The following is a 23,668-nucleotide window of genomic DNA, read 5'->3' on the forward strand; positions in this document are numbered from 1 at the left end:
TCAGTCTTCCGCTTTACTCCACACAACCCAAACTCAAATGCCTGGCAGGCAACAAAGTGAAGGAAGCCGGCCAGTGGAGACAATGGCAGTCTGGGGTGTCCATGCCAGGCCTAAAGGGCAAAACCACCACTCAGCTCCATGTGACTACGAACAGGAGGGAATGCGTTTGTGCTGTCAGCACTATCATTTTTACAAGAAGCCAGAAATCACATATTTATGTGAAATTTTTTTCTAATGTTGGCACCAAGTTAAATAATTATTTTTCTAAGTATCATGTAAGACAAAATACTTCTGCATGCTGAATCTGAATCATTTCCTTATGAAATGTTTTGGCTTTTTTCTTTTTCTTCTTTACAATAAATATCCAAGTTATAATCTAAAAAAATAAAGAACATTAAAAAACCACTTCACTTCTCCAAGAGAATTTCCATAACTATGAAATGAAAGAGTAGAAGCAGAAAGGTTTAAAGTTATTGCCAGTTCTAACCTATTAATCTACTAAAACACAAGTTTCACGAAGACACAAGACAATGAGGGACTCAGCAGCTAAAAAGAAAAACAACACATGGTCCCAGGCATTGGTTAATAATTGAAGGTGAGAATGCTCAAATCTGAGCACAAACTGCAATAATCTCTACAAGGACGGGGACACACACACATATATAAATATAAATATACACACACACACACAAGGAATGAAGGAAAAAAGAAAGAGAGAAGAACGTATACAAACTTAAGCAACCGAGGTAGTTTGTTTAGAACAAAATCAAACTGTAACAAACCTCAATACTAAGGATTTCAAACTTCTCTCTTGTAGACTTGCTGCTGTCTCTCTTCTCGATTTTCAACTTTTTTGTTTTTGCTGGCCCTTTCTGGCTCTTTTTCCTTTTGGTGGATTCCTCTTCAGTAGAAATCTACAGAGAAGGGATAAAAGATCCAAAAGAATGAAGAGAAACAATCCTGGGCTTTCCCTTCAACTTCAGGTCACCTGTCACCTTGCTTTGTTACTTCTCCACTGCACCCCACTCCCAGTGTTCCTATAATTCCTGCTCCAATCCCATCTTTCCCATTCTGTCACCAATGCTCCCTTTGCCCAAGGTGGGAGCCCTCTTCATATTCTCAAAAGCCCCTTTGCTCCTGTGTTCTTCCTCCCTTAACTGGGATGGACTCTGGGGTCCCCACTATGAGAAGCAATTTAGAACAGTGTATAAAAATGGAAGGTAGAGACACGGAGACCCGAGTTAAACTCCCAACTCCACCATAACAAGCTGTGTGGTTTCAATTAAAACATGCAACCTCTCTCAGTCTCAGTACCTCATCATGGAATGACGTTCTCTACTCTACTGCAGTTGGAAATACACATAAGGTCATACAATCAAATGTTAGTTCCCTACCCTCTAGCATTTGGAGCTTACTCTAGGTGAAGATGGTGAATTTCAATGCAAATTCTGACCATTATACATGGCAAGGATCCCATTTAAAAATCAATCACCAACTGCTTTCTCTCCATCCTTTATTTGTAATTAATTGAAGTACGGTTAACACACAATGTTACATTAGTTTCAGGTGTACAACATAGTGATTTGACAACTCCACACATTATGCTATGCTCACCACAGGTGTAGCTACTACCTGTCACCATACGATACCATTATGATACCACTGCCTGTATTTCCCATGTTGTACCTTTCATGACTTATTCCATAACTTTTCTCTCCAGCCTTAACCAATATGGCACAAAGTTCCTAAGAATAAGGAATAACAGCACTGCAAACTCAAGTACTAAATGCCATGCTTCGAAAAATATAGCCTCATGGTAGTATGGACTCTCTAACAAGTTCAACTTACAAAAGTAGACTTTAAAAAGAAACAAATATGGAAAATACCACATTCTCAAACAAGGTTCATTCTTCACAAGGATACTAGAAAATGTTCTGTGAGTCTTATCAAACAAGCACACCACTTACATCAAATAAGTTGTCTTGTTCAACTGACTGCTGCAAAGCTTTCTTTGATTTGTGGGTCTTTCTCGTACCCCCTCGGGGGAAGCTTTCTTCCATGGTTGTTGTGTTTGAGTCTCCTAAAAAAAATGCAAAGAGTATCAGTAAGCTGTAGCTTTGGTATCAGATTTCCTAAAGGCTGTAATCGATGGGCAAGAGATAAAGCCTTCTATCACCAATGTGCTAGACGACATTCAGGACTAAGAAATAGATGGTTTGATGTTAGGCCCCAGATAACCCATAATTCATCTTTCCAAAGATCTCTGCTTCAAAACCACAAGTCCACACATTTTCCTCCAGGAAAAGAAGTTATAGATCCAATTTAGTAAATATGATAGAGTAACTACAGTTAAGTCAAGATACATAAATGAATATATAAGTCCCTATCTTCAAAGAACATGCACAATTTTGAAGCGCCTGGGTGGTTCAGTCAGTTAAGCATCTGATTCCTGCTCCTGGCTCAGGTCTTGACCTCAGGGTCATGAGTTCAAGCCCCATGTTGGGTTCCACGCTGGGCATTGAGCCTACTTAAAAAAAAATGTTTTTAGTTACAAAAAGAAAAAGAAAAAGAACATGCACAATTTTAAGAAAATAAAACAATTATGCAAATAATTTAAAGTACACATTGGGGCATGTAGCTGGCTAAGTCGGAAGAGCATGCAGCTCTTGATCTCAGGGTCGTTAAGTTCGAGCCCCATGTTGGGTGTAGAGATTACTAAAAAAAAATAAACTTTAAAAAAGTAAATAAAATACAAATCAAACTATAAACAAAGAAATAAGAAGTGATGAGCCTTCAGTAAAGAAGACAAGCTTCCTAAAGAAGATGTCTTTGAGCTGTTAAAAGATGAAAAAGATTTTGACAGGTGGAAAAGGAAAAGCAAAAGGAATGTGAGGAAAGGCATAGAAACAGTTAAAGCAAAATATTTCAATAATCACCAGCAATTTTTCAAAATACTGTCCAAGAAGTTGCTGTTTCCTCTCTTTGAAGAACTGTTTAACTAGAACACAAGGAGAATAAAACATAATTATCAGAGTTAAATTGCAGAAGACAGGGGGGCTTTTTTGTGAAAGATTTTGAACTAGATATGAGTAGTTTAATGTTTACTTTGACAAGTCAGAGCCTTAAGTAGGGGAAAAAATAGAATAGCAATCAAGAAAAATATACTGCAGGCTATAAACCGGACAGATAGAACTGAAGGAAAGTAAACAGAGAAGTCAAATTCAGTACAGCAGAGAAACCATGCCAATGAGAAGTAGATAGTAGAGACTGGTTCTGAGAGCCACTTGGAATAAGGATCTACAAAGGGCTGAGACTGTACGAGAGGTGAAGACCAGTGGAAGCCTTGGATCTGGAATCAGGAATAAGTGGGTGCATGCTTCCTAGAAATAGGAAAGAACAGAGAAGTCTAGTTTGCAGGAAATTTGACCCTTAATGTCATTTCAGACGAGGGGAAACTGAAGCTTCAAAGAGGCGATCCAGAAGCAAAGAAGGGACATAAGCAACTTTCCAGGGACAGAGTCTGATGTTACAGGGGCCAGCTTCTGTTCTGGTCTGGGGTGGCCGAGCCACTCACCCAGCACTGTAGATGCATGGCAGGGACCCAGAGGACCTAGCCCTGGGACAGACCTGGAAGCCACGAGGTTTCTTCCCTTCTCGCCCTTGTCCTCACTCACCAGGCCCGGGACGCCAGCACCTCTCTACTTCAGAGCCCGTACCACTAGAGTCACACACGAGGAGACCAGCACACCCGGAGACCAACGATGCTATTCCGGAAGCGTGGGCGGGCCCAACACCCTATTTCCGTTACCATGCTGGGTCCTACTGGTCGGGGGGCGGGGGGGGAAGAGATTTAGAAACAGGAAGCGGAAGGGCGGGACTTCGAGCCGTAGCCAATCGACGCTGAAGGCTGAATGGCTCTGGCCCTTTGAGCGCGTGCGGGGGAGGTGGCTTCTTCCGGCCGGCTGCGGGATAGCTGCGTAAGTTGAAGGACACAACCAGCGGAATTGGTGCGTTTTGCAAGGTGGGTGTGTGGACGGGAACCTGGGTTCAGGCCTCGCGCCTCCGCTTTGCAGGGCTGGCAGTAAAATCCCACCGTTCCTGGTCCAGGAACACCGCTAGGTCTTCGCTTTGGGGTGCGAGGACAGTGAAGAATGGAAAAGGAATTAGAGATAACGAGAGCCAGGGCGCGAGGGGTTGGACTGGGCTGGGAAGCCTCGGGGCGAGGCGGATAGGAGGTCCCAGAGGCTCCCATAGTTCCCAAAGGCCCTAAGATCGTATTTTACAATAGAGAAAAAAAGAGGCCCGCCGCGAAGGGAGTCTCCCAAGGTCACCTAGCGACAGAATATTGAATGGAACTCGGGCTTCTCGCCAAATTAACCTCTTTTCCTCTGTATGCCCACAGCAGTTTATTTCCACTGCGCTGTGCTTAGGGAGCTGGCCAGCAAGGCCTCCTTTAGCTGCGCCGCAGCCTGTGTCAAAGCGAGAGTGTGGGTGGCCCAGCTCCTGCAGTTCGCCAGGCCCGCGGTAAGCGGGTTAGCTTTCAGTCTGTGTCGGATCAGCGGGAAGGCCTTTCCTAAGAGATAGCCGGAACAGAGAGCTGTATACTCCTTGAAGTGCAAGAAGCTGCTTCTGGTACCCGCGTAGCGCTCGACTTTGTCTCCTTTTACCTCGCGATCTCACCATTCCAGGTAGATGTCTAGTCAGACAGGAAAGAGCAGTTTCAAGAAACTGAGAAAGTAGCGAGGACAATTGGTCACTTTGGGCCTTTTCTGAAATGCCCATTTCATAGGTGAAGAAAGACGTGGAAGGCTTCATTAATGTTTAATAGCAGTGGGCCGGTTAATTAGAAACAAGAGCAAGACCCGGTGCTTAGACTTCCCCACGGGCTACCATTTAACCATTAGTGCAATTACTAGTGTTAGGTAATTTTTTCCTTGTTATGGCTTTCTAAGTTTTTTATGATTCAAAAGGGAATAAGATTTCAGTTTGAGTTATTCCACGGAGGGTGCTCTAGCACAGGGGTTTCTGATCTTTGTCCAAAAGTAACCTGCAGTTTGCTGAAGGGTGCAGACCCCAGTACTTGTAGGCTTTTCTCCCATTGTTTATTTAACCAGCAACATTTTACTCCCCATTCCTGCCTCCATCTCACCTTCACAAGAGTCTTGGAGACCCAGACTAAATTTCAGTTCCTATACCATGCCTTTCCCTGCAGTCAGAATTAGCCCTCTGTGGAATATCACAGCCTTCCTCCCATATTGTGTAGAGAGAAATTTAAAGCACTTTAATATTATTTCATATGGACACCACATCCTCCTAAAAATTTTTGTTACATACAAGGTAGTGGGGTTATCAGTTAATAATTTGACTATGTTAAGCTCCTGTTTTATGTAAGGTTTCTCCTAGAAACCCACTTAATACCGTAAGAATCCAAAAGTGTATCATAAAGATGAATGGTAGGGAAGGTATGCCTTTAGTAAGTCTAGTAAAATGAAACTGTTAACATAAAAGCTACATTATAAAGATAATGCAAATTTTCCTACTTGGGCTGGAAAGGCCACGGCCCTGAAGAGGCCCAAGGAAGTTTGGATTTCCTTCATTGTTCCAAGAACCTTGAAACTGTTCAGAATTAAGGTCATTTGTCCAAATTTTCATTGCCAATTTTGTGCACGTGAATGCCTTTGAATGGTAAATAGGGGAGTGCCAGTTTCCATAGCAACGACTTCCTCACAGATCTCTCCCTCTTCCATTTCATCAAGAGCCAGCTGAGTCACTGCCACTGCCTACCAATCTCGACCGGACCTCGACCGGCTCGTCTATGTTGCCAATCGACTCGGCGTGGCGTCGGTCGTGGTAGATAGGCGGTCATACATACGAATTTTCAAGTGGTGTTATGGTGACTTTTCAATGTGCCTTTGTTATTTTTTAGTTTAACATATCTATGCCTGTGTAAAATATAGGTACTTATAACTCCAGAAAGCTTGCTGCATATTTTCCCAGAGTTCTTTTCTATATAATTACTAACAAAATTTGGTTTTCTTTTACTGCAGTGTCTTTCAAACTTTAGCTTACATCAGAAATGCCTAGAGGCCATATTAAAACAGATTACTGGGCCCCAGAGCTTTTGATTGAATAGGCCTGAGGTTGGGCCTGAGAATTTGCATTTCCAACAAGTTTACAGTGATGCTGTTGCTGCTGGTCTAGGAACCAGACTTTGAGGGGTGCCTGGGTGGCTCAGTCATTAAAGTGTCTGCCTTCGGCTCAGAGCGTGATCCTGGCGTTCTGGGATCGAGCCCCACATCAGGCTCCTCCGCTGGGAGCCTGCCTCTTCCTCTCCCACTCCCCCTGCTTGTGTTCCCTCTCTTGCTGGCTGTCTCTCTCTGTCAAATAAATAAATAAGGTCTTTAAAAAAAAAAAAAAAGGAACCAGACTTTGAGAACCATTTATGTGCTCTGTAATATAAGGTCCAGAAATCGAATTTTTTTTTTCTGTTTATCACCACATAGGGACATTTTTCCATGTCATTGCATAAGGATCTATGCACGTTGTATTTCCTCAAATGGAAACCATCATTTTATCAGTCTCCTGTATGTAGATGGACTTCTAGTTTTTCCAGTTTCTTATTTCATAAATAGTATTTCAGTCACTATTCCTGAACTATATAACATGTTTGCAGTTTGTGATAGCTCTATAAGGGTAAATTCCTGGGGAACAAATGAACCAGCTACATAAAAGAGTATAGTAATTTTATAATTTGATAGGTATTGCAAAATTGCACTTTAGGAAAAGTTGTACCAGTTTATACTCAGGCAACAGAGGAAATGCTTATTTCCCCACATTCTTAGTGTTTATTTTTCCCAGTCTGATAGTCTGTTTGACTATTTGGGTCTCATTTTACATTCCTTTGGTCACTTTTGTTTTCCCTTTTAGTTTTTGTCCTTTATATTTTCCCTTTCCTAAGGTAATTAACATTTTGGTCCATGTTTTCTTCCAGGATTCTTGGTTTTACTATTTATATTTAGAACTTTTATCTATTTTGCTGTGAGGATTCCAGCTTTCTCACTACCGCCAATAGCTAGTATGTATCCTGTGGGTGGGGGTTAGGTTCTGAGCACACTGCAGCCCAGACAGTGGATATCCTGTCTCTGTAACTACTTGACAGACTTTGATAGTGGCTTTTGGTAGGCTTTCCATCTTTAAGAACTTGAACCAGCATGCTCTTAGTAATTCTTTAAATTGTGGAAATAATCTTCCAGTTCTTATACTCTGATGTGCATCCCTTTAGTTAAAATAATGCTAATTATTTTTAAATGGTAGTATGTATCAACTCCATTTAGTAAATGATATCTTCTCTTCCTTCCATGGAGGTCCTAAGTTATTTTATAAGAAAAATTGTGAAAGGGGTTGCAAGTTGAGCTATTTAGTTGGTGGTTACCCTTCTTAGAAAGTTTGAAATATATCACCAGCACCAACTTTCAACTGCTCTTAAAACTGATAGAGTCCATGCACAGTGTAACATGCTATAGCGAGAGCCAGGATCGAAAATATCAAGCAATATTGGATTAAAGGGGGGCTTAGAGACTACTGTATTCTCTTACTGTGCTAAGTGATTTGATGTATATGTTGGAATGTTATACAGTAGTGACCAAGGTAAAGTCTTCCTTCTGAAAGTTTCTCTTATCAACAAGGCTTTTTCCACCATCTCTGCTACTTCTTTCTTGGGCAAGATGTTAAAAAAAAAAACACACACACACATAATACTTATGTGCAATGATTTTTCAGGTTTTTAAACTTAGGGGAAAAAAACAAAACACAAAACAAGGGGTGTCTGGCTGGCTCAGTTGGTGGAGCATGTGACTCTTGATCTCCAGGTTATGAGTTCAAGCCCCATGTTGGGTGTAGAGATTACTTAAAAAAATAAAATATTTTAAACAAAAACAAAACAAAACTTAATTTTCTTTTAAATTGCATCCAAACCAATTTATTGTTGCTTTCTTTTTTTTTTTTAAAGATTGAAATCATGGCAGGTCCAGAAACTGATGCCCAATTCCAGTTCACGGGTATAAAAAAATATTTCAACTCTTATACTCTCACAGGTAGAAGGAATGTAAGTATTAATGATACCTTTAAGCAGTTCCGTTTTAGAATAATGTAAGTGGCAAAAGCTCTTGTTTACTTTCTCCTTTCTTTTTCAGTGTGTACTGGCCACATATGGAGGCATTGCTTTGATGATCTTATACTTCAAGTTAAGGTCTAAAAAAACACCAGCTGTGAAAGCAACATAAACGGTAAGGAATTGACATTTAAGTTTATAACAGCCATTTTGTTGTTAGGGCTTTTTCCCTCACTATAGAAGTAAGTTGTCATTGTGCAAAGTTACATATGAGAGGAAAATATTGTTCATATCCCGTTACCCTGACAATTTTTGTTAACATTTTGTTATGGCTCTTTTTTTATATTTTTTTATTTGGTTTCCAGTGGCTATGAGTCATGTCTGTAATACTGTCTTATAACAAATATTTTCTCTATTATTTGAATGTATGAGTATTTATGGATATATGATTTTTATGTTTCCTATTAGGATTTTTTAAACATAAATAACATTGCATTGAACACTTTGAGCATGATGTGTTGTCTATATGATTGTTTTAGGCTTAAGTGCTTTCCCCAAGGGTTATGGGGCACCCAGTTTTAAGAAGGTGTCTCTTTTGCCCTAGCCAATGTTGAATAATCAGTTTCTGATCTTTGCTCATTTGATGAGTGAAAATGTCTCTTTTTGATGAAGTTATGCATTTTCTCCATTTGCTTACCGTTTGTATTTTTCTTAACATTCCCTTTATGTTTTTCTCTTAACAACTGAGTCTTTCTCTTTGTGAACACCTTATTTCTCTTACATAAGCCCTTTATGTAATAATTATTAACCAAACTTTTAAAAACATTGCAAATATAGCTTATTTTTTGCTAGTTTCAAATTCTTATATATGCAATTTTATATTTTCCTTAAATTCGCATAGATTTCATTTTCTTCTCATGGCACACCACAGTCTCCATTTGCCCATGCTTAAGTGAATAAATATTTGTTTTGGTAGTAGATGATGTGCAGAAAATCCAAAACCCAGATCTTTATCTACTGTAGCTCTCCACAGAAAATTTTTCCTCTGCTCTTAAAAGCTTTTCCAATCTCAAAACTATTAACTAAGCCTGCATACCCCAGAATGCAGTGGTCCATGACTTATTCCTGACAAACAGGTAGTTTTTGCCCAGTTTCCTGTATTAGGTACCTCCCAGCTTTGGGGAGAGTGGTAGTATCCCCATTATAAAAATGGAGAAATTTTATCTCTGCTATGTTTACTGTTTAAAATGTTACTTTGGGGGTGCCTGGGTGGCACAGCGGTTAAGCGTCTGCCTTCGGCTCAGGGCGTGATCCTGGCGTTATGGGATCGAGCCCCACATCAGGCTCCTCTGATATGAGCCTGCTTCTTCCTCTCCCACTGCACCTGCTTGTGTTCCCTCTCTTGCTGGCTGTCTCTATCTCTGTCAAATAAATAAATAAAATCTTTAAAAAAAAAAAAAATGTTACTTTGTATACTAGACTTTTCCAGTAGCATACATTCAGGATTATACTGAATTGTTGGCAGCTCTTTTGTTAAAGGTGAAGTGTTAGGTTAAACTCTATTAATCTGAGAAACACCTTCATTTGGGGGTCGTTACTGACTCTGAGAATCTGATGAATTTGCATTCAATTTCAGGGGGTTCGTGGATAGTCCTATACTAGTAATTAGTGAATGTCTTAAAAGTAGAGTTGAACACAATTGTGTCTAAACTGTTTTTGCTTTGTTTATAGGATTTTAACCTGTACCTCATCTGTTAAGTTCCCATGCCTGGAGAAGCTGATGTCAACTCATCATGTGATACTCAATTTGTACAATAAATTATGAACCTGGAAAAGCTGGTTGTCTTTATTTACAAGATATCAAAAATATAAAAACTGTACAAAATGCAACGAAGGCAAAAAACTGGCAGTGACTTGGTCTAAATCTTTTTTAGTTTCCCAAAGCAAGGCTCAGTACTGGAGGTAAGCAACTGAAATGTCTGTCTGACTTCAAGTGTACTAGGTTGTATGTAGCTATTTTAGCTGAAGTAGAACATGGAAGCTAAATTTCTTCACCTGGTTTATAGAGTGTTTGGGTGCACTCAGAATCCAACAGGTACAAAATCAGATGTCAGTGGATGGTTGTACTTCATCTAGTTCTTAGAAAGAAATTGTAGTTCACCCTACCCAGTAATATACATTCCACTAATCATGGGCCAAGCAAAAATGTTAGTGGATCATTTAACATGGTACTTGAGTGCCATACAGTAACTACATTTTTACAGCAGAAACATACATGCTCATAGAATTCTTCAGCTAAAATTCAAGATGGTATTATATTACTCAATTTGAATCTTGAAGCAGGATGAATTATTGAAGTCAATTGATTTCTTTTCTAAACATAATAAATTAAAATAGCATTTGAACAGAAAATGCATAGTTTCCACACAATCCAAAGCACCATAAATGTCCCCTCCACGAACATAATACCTCTTATTCAACTAACGGAAATTAGTTAAATGTGGTTGCTATAGAAACGTGGAACTGTCCTGTTCAGATTTTCCAAGCAGCATCCTTCCAGATCCATATAGACAAAACATTCTTTGTAGCTTAAATATTAATCACTGAGGTATTTGCTTTTAGTCTCCCTTTTTCAAACAGTAGCTTCCAAAAGGTCTTTAATACCGATGATTTATTGCGGACTATAAGCTCCTGCAGCTAGAACCAAGTTTCTTCGAGTAAAATGGAGGTGTACAACTGGCGTTGATTTGGTCATATATGTTCCCAACAATAACTCCTGTGAATTCTCAGGTAAATTTATATGCCCAGTGGCTGTAGTAAAGTCATCGGTCTCTAAATCCTCAAATGCTTTGACAGCATCCCACAACCGGACTGTATTATCCATTGAACCTAAGGGGAAGTCAAAGGAAACCATTTAGCAGCATCTACCATATTTAGATTTTGACATTTTGTCAGGTATACTTCATATATTTACTGTATGTTTCTGGTAAAAAAAAAATCTAAACTTGATGAATAAGCTCTTCCTTCTAAAGGACCATTTCAAGCAGTTTCACCTGAGAAGTCAACATATATGTCAGGGGATACCCTGGAATCATGGCTAAGAGAAGCAAAACCTAACAACAGTCAACACTGAGTGTTTCATTTTAACACCATTTACCCTTTATCACAAAGCCATTTCTAGTCATTTACCTGATGCCAAAATTTCACCATCTCTACTGAACCTAAGTGAACAGACTGTATCAGTGTGGCCTTTTAATTCTCCAACCATCAAACCATGTCCAATATCCCAAAGGAGTACTCTGCCATCCGTTGCTCCTGTAGCCAGGAATCTCCCATTGGGAGAAAATGTCAAGGAATGAATTGGTCCCTAGAAAAGAAGTCCAGGGAAAGAATCAAAAGTGGGTTAAAAATACCTAAGAAAGTAAAAGAAAGCTAGGATTTTAAAGCTTAGTGGGATGAATAGTTTCTTTAAAATGTGTTCCTGGTTAATTTTTATAATATTTTTATCTCAAAAACAACCTTGTGTGCCATGATAATGAAGGTACAAAATACCTTGTGTCCAGTGAATATTCTTACACAGTTCCCATTCAGGACATCCCAGAGCCGCACAGTTCTGTCTGCAGAGCCCGTAGCAACATAATTAGAATTCGGATGGAATCTGGTACAATTCACATCAGCAAGATGCCCGGCAAATATTCTTAAAGGCTGATAGTGGTCTGTAGCCCATAGCCTTTTAAAAAATGCATTGAAAGGGGAAAAAATGGTAATAGTTAACTGCCAAAATTCTAAAATAAATACAGAAACACCCACATGAAACATTAGCTCCAAATAGGTACCCCCTTCACCGGCTACCTGAGGGAAAGAAAATGGAATGATTGAGATGAAATAACATTCTTAAGGAAAACGGAATGATTGAGATGAAATAACATTCTTAAGGAAAACTAAGTTGATCTAGTACAAAAAATTTTTAATTCTCTAGTTCTCTGTATGCACCCCCCTTTTCTACCCCAATTCCTAGTCTAACCCATAGAAAAGTATTTTTCGCTAGTTTTGGCCACCCCAAAATTAGTTTCTAACCTTAGTTACCTCATCCTGAACTTTGAAGGAGATCACAAGAACACACTAGCAGTGCTCATAGTGTTAGTGAAACTCTAACTGGTGGGAGGGGCTGGAAGCATGTTAAATAGCTTGAGGAGAAAAAAAGGACTCTTGATATGGACATAACTGCAGACATAGTAATACTCCCCAAATTCATTTTCAAACAAGGAGCTATAAATGCCGACATTCTCAAAAAGTTGATCCCAAATAATAGAAGTGAAAATGAGTTTGGAGCTTGTAATTCCCCAAAAAGAAACCATTCTGCCAGTCATAAGATCACAATGTTCTTACCGAGCTACTCGATCATGGCCCCCTGACACAAAATAATATCCATATGGAGAAAACTGTGTGTCCCATACTGGGTAGTTGTGTCCTTTATATCCCACCAAGCAAGTAAAAGTTTGAAGACTCCACAATCTAACAGTTCCATCTTCTGAAGAGGAAAGCAAGTAGTTCCTGAGAGAAGAGAAGGTAATATATTTCATTCCCAGAATAACTTAGTTACTTGTCCAATTTCTCTGTACATTTGAGTATGTTAAATATAGCCAACTTGAGATGCTACAGCTTTTACTTTATACATGAAACTCACAGTAGATAACAAAAGTTGAAAAGTACTAACCAAACTAATGTTAGCTCTAACACTCTACATCTACTGAGCACCTACTGAGGTTAGATTCTTTTTTTTTTAAGATTTTATCTATTTACTTGACAGAGGAAGCACACAAGCAGGGGGAGAGGCAGGCTCCCCAGTGAGCAAGGAGCCCAATATGGGATCGATCCCAGGACCCTACGATCATGATCTAAACCGACTAAGCCATCCAGGTGCCCTGAGGTCAGATTATTTTTTAAAGTACATTGGAAAGGGGCGCCTGGGTGGCGCAGTTATTAAGCATCTGCCTTCGGCTCAGGGTGTGATTCCGGCGTTCTGGGATGGAGCCCCACATCAGGCTCCTCCGCTAGGAGCCTGCTTCTTCCTCTCCCACTCCCCCTGCTTGTGTTCCCTCTCTCATTGGCTGTCTCTCTCTGTCAAATCAATAAATAAAATCTTTTTAAAAAAATAAAATAGGGGCGCCTGGGTGGCACAGCGGTTGGGCGTCTGCCTTCGGCTCAGGGCGTGATCCCGGCGTTACGAGATCGAGCCCCACATCAGGCTCCTCCGCTATGAGCCTGCTTCTTCCTCTCCCACTCCCCCTGCTTGTGTTCCCTCTCTCGCTGGCTGTCTCTATCTCTGTTGAATAAATAAATAAATAAATCTTTAAAAAAAATAAAATAAAATAAAAATAAAAAAATAAAATAAAATAAAATAAAATAAATAAAGTACATTGGAAAAATCATACTTCTTATAAAAAATTATACCAAAGGGTACCAACAAAAAGTTGGCCAAAAAGGTCAATTGAGGAAAGCTAAGAAATCTGATACGTCACTCAAAACTCAACAGTTTTTTACTTTAAAATGGAAATGTTCTTTTCCTCTCTCACTTGCATAAGCATTTAAAAGGAAATGTCTTTTTGACCAAAAAAAACAAAAACAAAAAAACACTAAAGATATGTAAGTAATACTTCACCTTCCTCACAGATAAACACAAAAGCTGAATCGCTTAAACTACCATGGTTTTCACTGAAATTTGAGGGTTCCCTCAAGTAAATATGTACCATCTGGCTAAACCCTATCAAAGTTTCACTCTCAAGACTTCATAAAGATGAAAATGTTGATGGACTGAAAGCTATTACCCAAATAAGATACAAATGGTTATTATGAATATAAAATTCCCTCCCATTTCTACAGAATGTTAGAGATCATGAAAAATAAGCAAATACCTATTTGTGGGTTTCAAATTCCCTTTTCAGTATCCTCTTAGTTCTTTTGATTATACAAAATCTTCAACTGATAGCTAACATGCTTTTAATATCAGGAATCTGTTCGGAATTTGGAGATGATGGAATATAGCAGTAGCCACAAACCCAAGGCAGGAACCCAAAGAACCAATTCAGCCCCTATCAGGGTTACACAAAAACTAAAGCTAATTTTTAAAACCAACAAACCCTGAAGCTGTGCATCTTGATTCTATAAATGTGGGTATATATTAAGTTGCTATCTTGTACTCCTGTACCCCAAGATGAATTTAGCAAATGGCAAGATTCTAAAAGATAGTGCATAAGAGGCATCCATGAGATTTTTCTAACAGAATTTTTCCCAACATGTTTCCAGCAGTTAACTTATATATAATCTCAATATAATGCAGAAGTATTTAATTTTTCATTGTATGTTACCTATCCGGACTGAAGCTAGCTCCATAGACAGGCCCGCTGTGACCATACAAAATCTTCAACTCGCTTGCTGTTTTCTCATCCATTATTCTTTCTAAGACATCATCTGATTCTTTGTCTATGAGGCTAAGATCTAAAATGGTCAAAAAATATTGATTTTTTAAAAATACATTCATTTTTTAAAAAGTACATTCATTAGAATATTTCAAGGCAATCACATCATGGTTCAAGAGAACAACTAACATTTGAACAGTCCTCCCACATACCACCCACAGTGTTGATGCTGTGTATGGAATAGGAAACTGAGGTTCAGGATAGTTAACAATTTGCCAGAGTGCACACAGCTGCTCAGTGTCGGAACTACAATTAAAGCTCAAAGTAACCCACTATATCATAATGTTTGACACAAATGAAAACTATGGAAATATTTAAATTTTTTTTGAAAATATATTACCTTGTTTAATAAATACATTTAGCAAGAAACTTTCTTTGAAGTGAAATCCTAAAACTAGCTCTTTTTAAGCTATTTTTAGAGCTAAAACAAAGTATTCTCCCACTATTTACTTTAAAGGCATTTTTTAAATTCACAGGCAAACGGTCATAAAATTACATGTTTAACCTTATGGAGTTTTCTAGCCCAATCTCCTCATTCTACGGATGAGAAAACTTAGGCCCAGAAAAGTTAAACCAGTCTAGCACCCCAGGCTCCTGATTGCCATTCCAATGCACTTTTCACTTGGGAATGTCATCATTTTGAGTTAAGTAAAATCAAGTGAAATTCTGCTGAGATCACAAACTCTTATGTATACTCCATGGAACCCAGATTGGTGTAAACTAAGGGCAAGCTCACACCCTCACAGGTCATTTCAGTTACCTGCTGCTTGTTTAACACTACGAAGCTTCTTGGGTGTCACAGACCACACTCTAACAGTTGAATCTGCAAAACCTCCAGCAATCAAACTAGAATCATCAGTGACATCCACTGCAGTAAGGCCCTGCCAATAAAAAATAAAAACTTTGTACTGTACAATATGGTCTTGGGGAAAAAATTACATCTTAGAAACTACATAAGGATAACTTTTTCTCATAGGAAAGATTTCATTCTCCTATGAAACCCACTGTTGGAAAGTATTTGAGAACATGTCACCATTCACCCCTTTTGCCCTCCAAATTTAAAGCACATGATATGAAGAAAATGTTAATCATTTTTGTACTTTAGTAAATATATCCTCAGCAGCTTATTACAATCCATAAAGACATACAGAATCCTTAATAAAAAGTATTAAGTTTATATAAATACTTAAGCCAAGTTCAATAGAGATAAACTACAGTTTCCTCCTCCTCAAAGGCTAGCAGAATTCTGATCAGTAAAACAAAGGACACACATAAGCAACATTCAGGCACCTGCAAGTTGCTAAAGGTCTTTTCAACATTGCCTTCTATCTATTCCAAGCAGTGTCCAATTATCCTTTCCTAACTTCTGTCTTTAAGCTATATTTACATCAAGAGTTTAAAAAAAGAGAACTCCATCTCAGTTAACACATCTAAATTTCTTTTAGTGGTAAGTCACCATTTTACAAGACTCTCCAGGCAGAAATTGCACAATTATCTTACCAACCTGGTAAGCATTGAGGAATGTATAGAAACAAATGGAGGGTAAACAGTCTGGCCCAAGGCGTACTCGTTTGGTGGTTTCTTTCATATTCATTATCTTATCCAACTTATCTGAATCTTTCAACTCTGGAAGAGGGATTCTGTGAAAGAAAAACAGACTGAAAATCACTCTATTAAAAAACTGAATTCTCTATAATAACAGTTCATCTTAAACCTCCACACATGTTCCTCTATTTTTTCCTCACCTGTTTTGAGGTGGAGCATTGGGATCTTGCTTTTTGCTTTTGGATCCAATGCTATCTTTTTTAGGCTTCTTCTTTTTAGGTTTTCCTTCTTCATTTTCTCCTTCTTCATCTTCATCATCCAAAGGCACCTCAATTTCTGGCTCTTTTAATAAACCAAAAAATACCTACAAGTCAAAAGAGCCAACATTTTCAAAATTAATATTTCATTCATCGATACATCATTTTCATATCTTGATAGGATGAATCACAATTACAATACAGTAATTTATAGCGGGAAGCAGATTCTGTACTTGTCTACCCGATAGCCAATCTCCCCTTCTTCCTTACTAACAGAACCCTGATTTTGTTGGAGCAGCAATACGCTCAGTTAAATCACTTCTGTTCCCAGACTCCCTTGCAGCTAGGAATAGCCATATAATGCCATTCTGGCCAGCAGATGTACCCACAAATATACTGGGTAGGGTTTTAGGGAAAAAATACTGTTTTCCTGATAGAGAGATTTAGCAGGCATATGCCTTTTGTCCTCCCCCTTCTGCCTATGAGCACAAGGAAGAAAGCCACATTCTGTAGATGATGGAGGAGAAACTAGAAGGAGCCAGGCTCCTTGATGGCATTGTGGAGCTCTTATGCCAGAGCAAGAGGGCTTTCCTCTGCAATTCATCATATGTATGCAAAATCCCTTATTTGTTTCAGCCACTGTAGTCAGGGTTCTGTTAAATGCAACCATTCCCAAATTCTCACTAATTTACACATCATCCTTAGAACATGAAACTTAGTATACAGGGTACAGTTATTCCCAAACTAGCTATAAGAAAAATGTGTAAATTATGTAGATGGAAATGCTACAGTTTTTCATAATCTGCATTATATAGTTCTTAGGTTTATTCCCATACCTTTGATTTGTTTGCCTCTCGTTTAGCCTCTCCTGCCAAACTTCCCACCATCGCATCTATCTGTTGCTTACTACGCGGCATCCCATCAAAGATGTCAATGTAGAGGTGCTCCTGAACTATGTTCCATATCTGATTGTTCTGTTTCTCCTGAAGATGCCTCTTCAAGAGTTGGTACGAGTCACGGGAAATACGCAGAACAAATTTACTTGTTCGAAAATCCAACATGGTCTCATTCCCTTTCATGTGTTCCTTTTTGGTAAGACTAGATAATACTCGTAGGTCATCCTGGTAATAACATTCCTGATCTCCATGGAACCTGTTTCAGTGATTTTAAAAAGTCATTTTTCAATGTAATCATTAAGGGATCTGCTCTCCCCCATATATTTATAAACATCCCAGAATATTTTCAACGTAGCAGTCTGAATAATCCTAGACTAAGCTACAGGATCAGAAGTAACTCATTTCAGAAGTAAATCATTTCAAAATGATTACAATTCAGTTTCTGAATTCATCCTGAAATTTAAAAATTTAATTCCCTAATGAAATGTATCATTAACATTTAAGAGAATTTGAAGTAAATACCATAAGTGAATGAAAGATATCCACCACTGGTAGACATTTGAATTAGAATTTCTGCTTTACTGAATTTTATGTTCTCTCAAAACCCACTTTTAAAAACTTTTTATTATGGAAAGTTTCAAACATATACAAAAGTAGAAACTAGTATAATTAACTCAATGACCCTATCACCCAGCCTCTTAACAATAATCAATACATGGCATTCTCATAAAACCCCCCATTTTCAATGACTTCTTATACTCTTAATACCAGACATTTATTAAACATCAGTATGATAATATGACTAAAGGACAAACAAATATTTATACCAAAGAATGAACACTTCCATTTACTCACCATTACCAAAGGTAATTAAGTAAAGCTTTCAGCCTTGGTGACAATTTGTAAATTTACATGTACTTTTGTTTCTATAAATCTTAATTTTCCTGATAAAGTAAAATTAAAGATCACATATTTGGCACTCACTAAGAGCAGCAAACAATGCAAAAACATTTAGAAAACAATGACTAAACATAAGATATTAGGGCTCTAGCTCTGATACACAGCCAATAGATGCCTAAACTTTTACCCATGTTACCCTTTTATGATTCATCAAGACATGAACTAAGGGTTTCTGTCCAAGATTTCAATAAAATTAGAAATCTCAGCCTCTTGGTGTTCAGATCAGTCACTGCCCATAACCTCATCTGAGCATGGTGTCTGGGCAAGGGCTGAGATTGTCCATAACAAGATTGTCCATAACAGAGTCCCCCAGGATATTCTAGCTTCCTATGTGAGGAGATGGCTATCTCATGAGACTGGGAGAGAAAGAGGTTTTTTTGATGACAATACTGGAAGAAAAATTAGGTTAGAGTAGAAGCTCTGTCATCAGCCTTTGCTAATTTTTTCAAAAATGCTGAGCTACAGAACATTTGCTTTATAAACCTTCTATTAGGCATCATACAATAATGAATGGACATAATGGCATAGAAGCTAAGTGTCCCAAGTTCTATTATTCCTGTATTACCACTAGTGTGTTATCTGACAAATGCTGGCTTTGGGGTCTATTGCTTGTACTAAAAGGTTCTCATTCAAACTGTTAAGTACTGCTTTCTTTTTAACCACTCCTTTCTTTGGCTTCTATAACTCAATACCTTCCTGGTTTTCTTCCTACTTCTCTGACCTCTCCTTGCATACCTCTTCTACTTGGCCATCTCTTCTACTCTTTTTCTATCTCTTCTACTCCAAATATTGGAGTTCCTCAAGACCCAGGTCTAGCCCTCTCATTGACTTATTTCATAACCCCCACCCCCACCCCCACCCCAGACAATCTCATCCATATCCATCAATACTACACACAACTCCAATTTACGGCTCCAGTCCCTACATCTCTTTGGAGCTCCAGAGCCTTATACATCATTCACCTATCAACTTGGTATCTCTTAAATGAGTCAAAGGCATATTCAAATCTGAAGTCAGGATTACTCCACAACCTGACAAACCAGGTCCTCTTCCAGGGTTTTCTATCTTAGTGAAGGGCACTCCCCCATCCAGATGGGGGAGCCAGAAACCTAAGGGTTACCAATAATACCTTCATCTCCTTCACCTCCACATCCAATCCATCACCAACTGCCTCACCAATATGTCTACTTACCTTCACGAACACTACTGCACCCTAGTCCAGTGTTCCTCAACAGAACACTTTGGGGCAGAACAATTCTTTGCTAAGTGAGACTACCGGCACATATTAGAACATTTGGCATCCCTAAGCCACCTCCTCTTCCCCACCCTAGTCATTATGACAACCAAAACACCTCTACACATTTTCAAATGGCCCAGAGGAAGCAGGAGTAATATTATCCCCAGCTGAGGAACCACTACCATAACCTCCCAAACCAGTCACTCTAAAGTCACTCTGTTTCCCCCCGACACCATCTATTTTCCCGACTGCATAAAGGTCCTTTCAAAATGCAAATTGGGGTGCCTGGCTCCTCAGATGGTAGAGCATACAACTCTTGATCTTAGGGTTGTGAGTTCCAGCCCCACGCTGGGTGAAGAGATTTTAAAAAAATAAAATAAAATAAATGCAAATCTAATAATGACATAATTCTTCAATGACTTCTGTAGCAGACACCCCACTGTCCCCAAACATCCATTTTTTTCTTTCTTCTTCCACAACAGAATACCTGAATATTAACTGAGCACATAAACACCTAGGCAAAGGCCACACTTCCTACCTCCCCTGTAGGTAATTGTAGCCGTTGCCTAACAACATAAAAAAAAGGAAGAGGTGTGTGCAACTTTGAGGAAGGATGTGTGCCCTCCCAGCTGACTCTAACACTGATGTGATTGCTCAGAGCCAAAGAGTCATCTTGTGCCACCAGAGGAAGCTGCATGACAAGGATGGAAGAGCATCAAGATGGAGAGAGTCTAGGTCCCTGGTAATCACAGACTCCATACTAGTCCTGGACTGCCTAACCTTTATGAGAGAGAAATAAACTTTTATCATATTTAAGCCTCTACTGTTTGGGTTTTCAGTCACTCTCAGTCTAATCTAATCCTAACACAACTCCCTATTGCTCTTAGGATAAAAACAAAAATTAAACTTTTATTTATGCCATTATTGTTGGAGTTTTCAGTGAATCTCAGCCAAATCTAATACTACCCAATACAACACACTACTGCTCTCAGGATAAACAAAGACCCTCAACATGGCCCAAGAACCTGCCAGCTCCAGGCCAGCTTTGACCCCACACTCTGCTCCAGCCACACTGGCCTTCTTTCATCTCTGTACCTAGCACAATCCCTCCCACCAGAGGCGTCACACATGCTTTTTCCTCTTCTCTTCATTTGATTACCTCCTACCCAATCTTCAGATCTTACCTCAAGCATCACTTCCTCCGGGAACCTTCCCTGACTTCTCCAACTAGATCAAACTCCCTCTTTTTAGGTTCTCCTAGCATCAGGTACCTCTCCTTCATGAAATACTTTCTGAGTTACAATCTTACATTTATGTGGTTACAGATGGGTATATACATTATATATATGTGCTATATATATATAATATATATAAAATTCACATACTTCTCAAAAAATGATTTTGCTTCATTCTCATGTTGATTGTAGACTAGTTCCAAGTACATGTGTACAAACAGAGGATAAAAGAGTTGGGATAACTCTGCCCGATGGCAGTCCAAGGAACATTCAATGAAGTGTTTCAGTCCACTATAGTATTCTTCATACATTGTGGGGTCTCCTTGTTGGTTGTAGGCTGACAGCACAGCACTGACATCCGGCTGGTCTTCTACAGCTACACTTCCAACTGTTTAAAAAATGAAGAACAACTTTCAAAAAATGACCTGATACATACCAAGCGACTCAGGTTGTTTTGCTAAGGTCCAGAGGTAAACTGTTTCTCTGATGTTTGTCCCTCTCCTCTCAAAGTCTCTTCCCCAAAACAGTCATACAATCATTCAATGGGATTTTCACTTTGTTTCAGTCACCTATCCAAAACTCCTTCAGCTTGCCCGTACCTTAAAATAAAATTTTCAGGTCAGTAACAAAAAGGTTCACTATTTTTCCTGCAGCTACCTCAAAGACAAATTTCATAAAACACGATATGTGCAAATCAAACAACTACATCAATCTTCTCTCAAGGCTCAGTGTAAATGGCACCCACCACCACCAGGACATGCCCTGAAGTAACATTCCCAGCTCTCTGAGCTACCTAAGTATTTTGTAACTTTCCTGCAACACATCCTATCCTGTAGGATATGTGTACATCTATCACTCCTTATAAAATGCAAGCATTTCAAGGGTGGGAAGGACAATCCTTATTTGTTTCCAAAAGATAACTCAATTTATATGCTTAAAATAATTTTCATAAATATCATTCCAAGGCAGAAAACATGAGCATTTATTTGTAATACAGCAATACGAAACAATGATACACCTGTCTGTCTAATCAGAGTTTGATTGTTGGAAAATTTTAAGTCGCAATTATAACTGCTATGCTCTTCACTGCACAAATGTTTCAAGTTCTTTTGGTTACTCTGATGGCCTCTTTTCCTTCTTACTGGTTTCTGAATTACAATAGGTCAAGTTTCTGAAGAGATGAGAGATTACAGAAAAATAACCAACATAATTCATCCATCTTATAGTTCATTCACAAAGTTCAGCATTCAGAAAAGATTCCTCTCAATTACATTTTTGCACATTTCTATTTATGGGATATAATGCTACATACTGATACTTCACTTCTGGCAATGCTGCAAAGATTAGGTCTCATAAATACAGATTAATTTGGCTAGAGGCTCTGCACTAGATAACTTAATTCAATAAACGTTTATTATCAGCTCAGGAACACCTTTGAGACCTCATATTGTTTATGAATTTTACTGCATGGACTTTGCAACTACAGTTGCTAGGAAAAGGCTGGGGAGGGAGGTCTCAAGTGTTAAGTGTTAGATGCTAGGCATAAACTTATCAGTACCTGCCATTTTATATATATGATATATGAGCCTCACAATAACCTATTTAAGGGGGGGGGCCCTTAACCTCAGAAAGAATCAGCATCACAAAAGTAAAAGCAACAGACGCAGAGTCTGAACCCAGGTCTGTCCAAAGCCTACTCCTAAATGAAATGATTCTCAACCTTTGCCATACATCAATACCCCTTGGAAGCCTATATTCAAAAATGGAGATTCCTAGACTCCACCTCTACATGATCTGATTCTCTAAGTCTAAAGTGACGCCCAGAAATCTGCATTCCCCAAAAGGTTTAACACTACCGATAGGTAACCTATATTTTGCGAAATACTGGCTACACTATGTTCCATCACTCTCTGGCTGTTTGGTCCGAAGCAAGTCCCTTGACCTTTCCGAGTCCGTTTTCTCATCTCTAAAATAGAGGTAATGTCTAGCTCACAGTGGAATTGTGAGAATTAGGAAATGTATTTTTAACAGAACTGTATAAATATTGTTAGTGTTAATGCAGACCTGCCAAGGCTCAAGAACCCAAAAAAGAAGAAAGGGACCAAAAGGCTGAAGGTCCCCGCCTCTCCGAGCCCACCCTCTCCAGACATCCCTCTGCTCAACAGCTCTCCTCAGCCTCTCACTGGAACTGACAGCTTGGAAGAGGGTTTGACTGCGCAGCCGGCGCACTAGAGAAAGGGGCGGGCATGTGGCCCTAGAGGCGGGCCCAGGAAATTCAAAACAAGCCCGCAGAGGTGCAGGCCTGCCAGCCTCTGCCTTCCCGGCTTGCTCCCTTTCGTGCCCTGCCTCCCCGGGACTCCGCGGCTCACCTTTCCCCGGAGCCGCAGGACCTGTCGCTAAGCCCGAGACGGCGGCGGCCCCCGAAGCGCCGGTGCCCGGAGGGTCAGGGGCCGCGGGGCCGGGGGCCGAGGCTGTGACCCGGCTGAGAAGCGCGCTAGCCGCCTCTGTACCGGCGCCGTCCGCCTCTCCCGGGGCTCCGGTGCCCGCCACTGCCTCCTCCAACAGCCGGGCCTCACGGCGCAGCGCCTCTTCGGCCTCGCGGAGGTTGCTCTGCCGCAGGAACTGCAGCACGGCCAGCAGAGTCTGTCGGTCGTGGGGAGCGCCGGCCTCCGCAGCAGCGGCGGGCACCGGGGCCGCCCCCGCCGGAGCAACGGCGGAGACAGCCACCGAGGGTTTGGGGGTCCCACCATCCCCGCCGGCCGACGACGCCGCCGCCGCAACGTTCCCGCCGCCGCCGTTGGGGCCGTTGTTGGTAGTGCCGCCGCCACCCTCGCCAGCGCCGTCCCCCGCCTGCGGAGGTAGCAGCGTCGGCGGTACCTCCGGCTCTAACTTGACCGCCACCTCCGTCTGCTCCTCCGCCAGCGCCGCCATCTTGCGGCTGAGCCACCT

The 23,668-nt window shown here is 40.0% G+C and overlaps 3 protein-coding genes across 6 annotated transcripts in view; 1 reads left to right on the forward strand and 2 right to left on the reverse strand.

The window, feature by feature from the left end:
- The window catches only part of PDCD11 (programmed cell death 11), a 40,379-nt gene extending 36,592 nt beyond the window's left edge, over window positions 1-3,787 (reverse strand). For 2 of the 3 annotated variants that reach the window (XM_026494039.4, XM_026494035.4), the window contains exons 1-3: window positions 3,675-3,787; window positions 1,968-2,080; window positions 783-914 (exon numbers count right to left, since the gene is read on the reverse strand). In XM_026494039.4, the coding sequence (XP_026349824.3) occupies window positions 783-914; window positions 1,968-2,060 (225 nt within the window). In that variant the 5' untranslated portion in view covers window positions 2,061-2,080; window positions 3,675-3,787. Of the gene's footprint in view, window positions 1-782; window positions 915-1,967; window positions 2,081-2,936; window positions 2,999-3,674 lie in introns of all 3 variants that reach the window. The other variant, XM_026494037.4, reaches the window with a different exon arrangement.
- Window positions 3,788-3,895: 108 nt separating this feature from the next.
- On the forward strand, window positions 3,896-9,945 carry ATP5MK (ATP synthase membrane subunit k). Of its 2 annotated transcripts, none has more exons than XM_026494033.4 (4): window positions 3,896-4,021; window positions 8,009-8,104; window positions 8,193-8,285; window positions 9,842-9,945. In XM_026494033.4, exons 2-3 carry the CDS (start codon window positions 8,018-8,020, stop codon window positions 8,280-8,282), a joined length of 177 nt encoding a protein of 58 aa, XP_026349818.1. In that variant the 5' UTR covers window positions 3,896-4,021; window positions 8,009-8,017; the 3' UTR covers window positions 8,283-8,285; window positions 9,842-9,945. The 2 variants fall into 2 exon arrangements, with proteins under 2 accessions (XP_026349818.1, XP_057164743.1); XM_057308760.1 differs by lacking the exon at window positions 3,896-4,021 and adding an exon at window positions 4,497-4,688.
- TAF5 (TATA-box binding protein associated factor 5) lies at window positions 9,941-23,668 on the reverse strand. Its single transcript, XM_026494029.4, has 11 exons — window positions 23,089-23,668; window positions 20,870-21,107; window positions 17,228-17,543; window positions 16,335-16,498; window positions 16,094-16,229; window positions 15,350-15,470; window positions 14,479-14,608; window positions 12,500-12,664; window positions 11,663-11,840; window positions 11,300-11,477; window positions 9,941-10,999 (listed from the first exon to the last, which is right to left on the reverse strand). Exons 1-11 carry the CDS (start codon window positions 23,648-23,650, stop codon window positions 10,782-10,784), a joined length of 2,406 nt encoding a protein of 801 aa, XP_026349814.3. The 5' UTR covers window positions 23,651-23,668; the 3' UTR covers window positions 9,941-10,781.

The sequence above is a fragment of the Ursus arctos genome, unplaced genomic scaffold (assembly GCF_023065955.2).
Source record: "Ursus arctos isolate Adak ecotype North America unplaced genomic scaffold, UrsArc2.0 scaffold_7, whole genome shotgun sequence".
NCBI classification, from domain to species: domain Eukaryota; kingdom Metazoa; phylum Chordata; class Mammalia; order Carnivora; family Ursidae; genus Ursus; species Ursus arctos.

What these genes read in the sequence shown, in the direction of transcription:
- ATP5MK (XM_026494033.4), top strand. Translation starts at nt 8,018, where the DNA reads ATGGCAGGTCCAGAAACTGATGCCCAATTCCAGTTCACGGGTATAAAA. An exon ending in CTCTCACAGGTAGAAGGAAT is followed by an intron (nt 8,105 to 8,192) that starts GTAAGTATTAAT and finishes TTTCTTTTTCAG; the next exon opens with TGTGTACTGGCCACATATGG.
- TAF5 (XM_026494029.4), bottom strand. Translation starts at nt 23,650, where the DNA reads ATGGCGGCGCTGGCGGAGGAGCAGACGGAGGTGGCGGTCAAGTTAGAG. An exon ending in GAGAGGCAAACAAATCAAAG is followed by an intron (nt 16,499 to 17,227) that starts GTATGGGAATAA and finishes TTTGACTTGTAG; the next exon opens with GTATTTTTTGGTTTATTAAA. An exon ending in GCTAGCTTCAGTCCGGATAG is followed by an intron (nt 12,665 to 14,478) that starts GTAACATACAAT and finishes CTCTTCTCTCAG; the next exon opens with GAACTACTTGCTTTCCTCTT.